This window comes from Rhinopithecus bieti, unplaced genomic scaffold, assembly GCF_001698545.2.
Source record: "Rhinopithecus bieti isolate Rb0 unplaced genomic scaffold, ASM169854v2 scaffold_24392, whole genome shotgun sequence".
Taxonomy (NCBI): Eukaryota; Metazoa; Chordata; class Mammalia; order Primates; family Cercopithecidae; genus Rhinopithecus; species Rhinopithecus bieti.
In genome coordinates, this window is record NW_016812542.1 from 2056701 (window position 1) to 2060329 (window position 3629).

The following is a 3629-nucleotide window of genomic DNA, read 5'->3' on the forward strand; positions in this document are numbered from 1 at the left end:
GAGGAGAATTTATTTAATATGTTTATAGCTGGGTAATAGTTTACAGCATAGAATGGAAATAGGAAATTCTATCCTACGCTTTTAGACAAGCACTTTGAAGCCAGAATCCATCCATTCAAGCACCGTAAAATGATAAACCACCTACATCAATGCATCTTAGAGATGGACGGTGGGAGCTCCATATCCTGGAAGTATCCTGAGCTCCTGGAGAGATTCAGATGTGTTCCCATCTGCAGCCAACTTTCAAATACCTGGGGCAGACATCTCAGCCACTTTATTCATTAAGGTATAACCGACCTGGACTAAGGAACCAAAACAGGCCTCCCTGAAGAAGTGATATTCACGATCTGAACAATGGGCAGGAATTAAAAGTAAAAGATGGCTGAATCCGCCCGCGCGTCGCCGCCGTCGCCGCCGCCCCCCGTCCCGGCCCCCCCGGGTTCCCTCAGCCCAGCCCGGTCCAGCCCGGTTCCCGGGAGGATGAAGTTCGTGTACAAAGAAGAGCATCCGTTCGAGAAACGCCGCTCTGAGGGCGAGAAAATCCGAAAGAAATACCCGGACCGGGTGCCGGTGATAGTAGAAAAGGCTCCCAAAGCTCGGATAGGAGACCTGGACAAAAAGAAATACCTGGTGCCTTCTGATCTCACAGTTGGTCAGTTCTACTTCTTGATCCGGAAGCGAATTCATCTCCGAGCTGAGGATGCCTTGTTTTTCTTTGTCAACAATGTCATTCCACCCACCAGTGCCACAATGGGTCAGCTCTACCAGGAACACCATGAAGAAGACTTCTTTCTCTACATTGCCTACAGTGACGAAAGTGTCTACGGTCTGTGAAGCTGCTGTCCCTGAGCTGGAGGGGGGCCTTGTTCTACAAAGAGAGAGGTGGCCCCCTTTTCTTGACCTCCTCCTCCTTCAAGCTCAAACACCACCTCCATTATTCAGGACGGGCACTTCTTAATGTTTGAGGCTTTCTCTCCAGCCTCTCTTAGGAGGGGTAATGGTGGAGTTGGCATCTTGTACCTCTCCTTTCTCCTTTCTTCCCCTTTCTCTGCCTGCCTTTCCCATCCTGCTTTAGACTTCTTGATTGTCAGTCTCTGTCACATCCAGTGATTGTTTTGGTTTCTGTTCCCTTTCTGACTGCCCAGGGGGCTCAGAACCCCAGCAATCCCTTCCTTTCGCTACCTTCTTTTTTGGGGGTAGTTGGAAGGGACTGAAATTGTGGGGGGAAAGGTAGGAGGCACATCAATAAAGAGGAAACCACCAAGTTGAACTGAATTTTGCCTTGTGTTGCTCCCCTCGTCCCGCTGATTTTTAGTCTTTCCAAGGTGTCAGTGGGTTTCAGTGGTGGGGAAAGAAGAGTATTGGGTACAAGGTGGAGGAATAGAAGTATATTTTGGTTTATTCTGTCCATGTTGGGCTTTTCCCTGTCTGCAAAAAGAGGGTGCTTTTGTTGTGATGGAATGGAATNAAAATAAAACCTAGGAAGGAATATGCCTTCTAAATATATATATATATAATATATATTATATATATATCTTTAGGGAGACCTAAAGAACTAGATTCAGGCTAGTTAAATTTGATTTTAAGTAAATTAACTTGGATAAAGTTTAAAATGTAGTCTTCAGCCACACTAGCCACATTCCAAGTGTTCAATAGTCACTTGTGGCTATTGGCTACTTGTATCGATCAGCACAGATACAGAACACGTTCATCCTCATATATGCTGTATTGGACAGTGTTGGACTACAGCAGAGACAAAATATTTGTGAGAAGAAGAGAGGCAAAAGGAACACTTCTCTTCCAATAAACTATCAACTTGTATATTTAAGACAGCAGGAAAAAGACATTTATGCTCCCTTCTCTCAGCAATCATTCTTAAAACAATGCCAAAAGTGAGAAACTGAAATGTAAATTCCATCATTGGTAAAACTATGAGCTGCCATATCCCCAAACCACAATACATGAGGAAAGTCAGCAAGGATCTATTGTGTATGTGGGAAGACACCAAGAGAGGACATCTGTGGCTGCAGATGTCAAAGAAAGCCTATAGAGCCTAGTGCTCAAAGTAGGTGATCTACACTGAAGGATGAATCCAATAAGCTCTGTCTTTGAACGAGAATTTACGGAGACTGGTGGAGAGAACCTCTTCGGATCAATTTGGCAACGTGAAGAAGCTGAGAGTGTGGAGCTGAACAGGAAACACACAGATGCTTTTTTTTGCTGAAGGGCACCTGCCAGTAGGCAGGGTATGAGGTTAGGGACTCTTTATAGAAAGCCTCCATGTAAGTGTAGATCTCCTTCAATGGTGGGAAAATCAGTTTAAGAACTCACTCAACCACATAAACTTGTGCCATAAGAAAATTTCTTAAGAGCCACGGAGAGTACTGCTAGCTTAGGACACTGCCCCAGACCGTTCCCCACAAATCTAAAAAGAGTTGAATCAGGAAGGATTCTTTTCATTTAAATATTGGTGAAAAGAATAGGACAGGCACAGATCTGTCTTTGTCCTTTCAACCTGCTCTAACAAAAATATCTTAGATGGGATAATGTACAAACAACAAAATGTATTGCTCACAGTTCTGGAGTGTGAAAAGTCCAAGGTGAAGGCATTGGTGGATTCAGTGTCTGGTGAGGGCTCACTCAATGCTTGAATGACGGCTCCCTTGAGGCTCTTTTATAAGGGTACTAATTCCATTTATCAGGGTGGAGCCCCCATGACTTAATCACTTCCCAAAGGCCTACCTGTTAATACTATCACAGTAGGTATTAGGTTCCAACATACGAATTTTGGGGGGACACCAACATCCAGACCATAGCAATATCCGCACACAGATAATACAAGAAAAAAAAAAAAGGTAAAAAAGGAGCAGAAAAAATAAATAGTGAAGAAAGCAAATACACCAGAAAAATGTTGCCATGTCACAGATGAAAATTGAGACCCAGTGTATTTCTATTCACTAAGAACGAAAGAAAAAAAATACTTCTGGAAAACAAGAACTAAAGCAGGGTTCAGAAAAGACACATCAAGAAGATGAAAGATGAGCACTTAGAGCATTCAGGGAAAACTGGAAGGAAAACATTCATCATGTAAATGAAAGTCATGATGGAAACAAAAGGTAGAAGAATATGCACTGCATAGAACGTGGTAGGGCCCGTGGGGTCCCAAATGTTTTTCTTGAGACGGCGTCTTGCTCTGTGGCCCAGGTTGGAGTGCAGTGGCATGATCTCGGCTCACTGCAACCTCCTCCTCCTGGGTTCAAGCGATTCTCCTGGCTCAGCCTCCCAAGTAGCTAGGACCACAGGCATGCACCACCCTGCCCAATTGTGCATGCCTAATTTTTCATTTTTAGTAGAGACGGGGTTTCACCATGTTGGCCAGGCTGGTCTCAAACTCCTGACCTCAGGTGATCCGCCTGCCTTGGCCTCCCAAAGTGCTGGGTGAGCCACCACACCTGGCCACCAAATATCCCTTAAGTGTGCAAAATCAAATGGAAATAAAGACATCGGTTTTAAAAAATGGAGAGAAACAATCACTATGAGAGACAGAAGAGATAAATTATACATAATTGGTGTCACCAACAGAGAAACAAATAGAAAAAGATACAAAAAATATAATTTGAGGAAAAATT

The 3629-nt window shown here is 43.8% G+C and overlaps 1 protein-coding gene across 1 annotated transcript; it reads left to right on the plus strand.

Annotated features, from left to right (window-relative positions):
* Nucleotides 1-383: 383 nt before the first annotated feature.
* LOC108545090 (gamma-aminobutyric acid receptor-associated protein) lies at nucleotides 384-1270 on the plus strand. Its single transcript, XM_017896558.1, has one exon. The coding sequence runs from the start codon at nucleotides 481-483 to the stop codon at nucleotides 832-834; it is 354 nt and encodes a 117-aa protein (XP_017752047.1). The 5' UTR covers nucleotides 384-480; the 3' UTR covers nucleotides 835-1270.
* Nucleotides 1271-3629: the final 2359 nt, after the last annotated feature.

Bases quoted from the DNA above. Each gene is read 5' to 3' on its own strand.
- LOC108545090 (XM_017896558.1), top strand. From the start codon at position 481: ATGAAGTTCGTGTACAAAGAAGAGCATCCGTTCGAGAAACGCCGCTCT.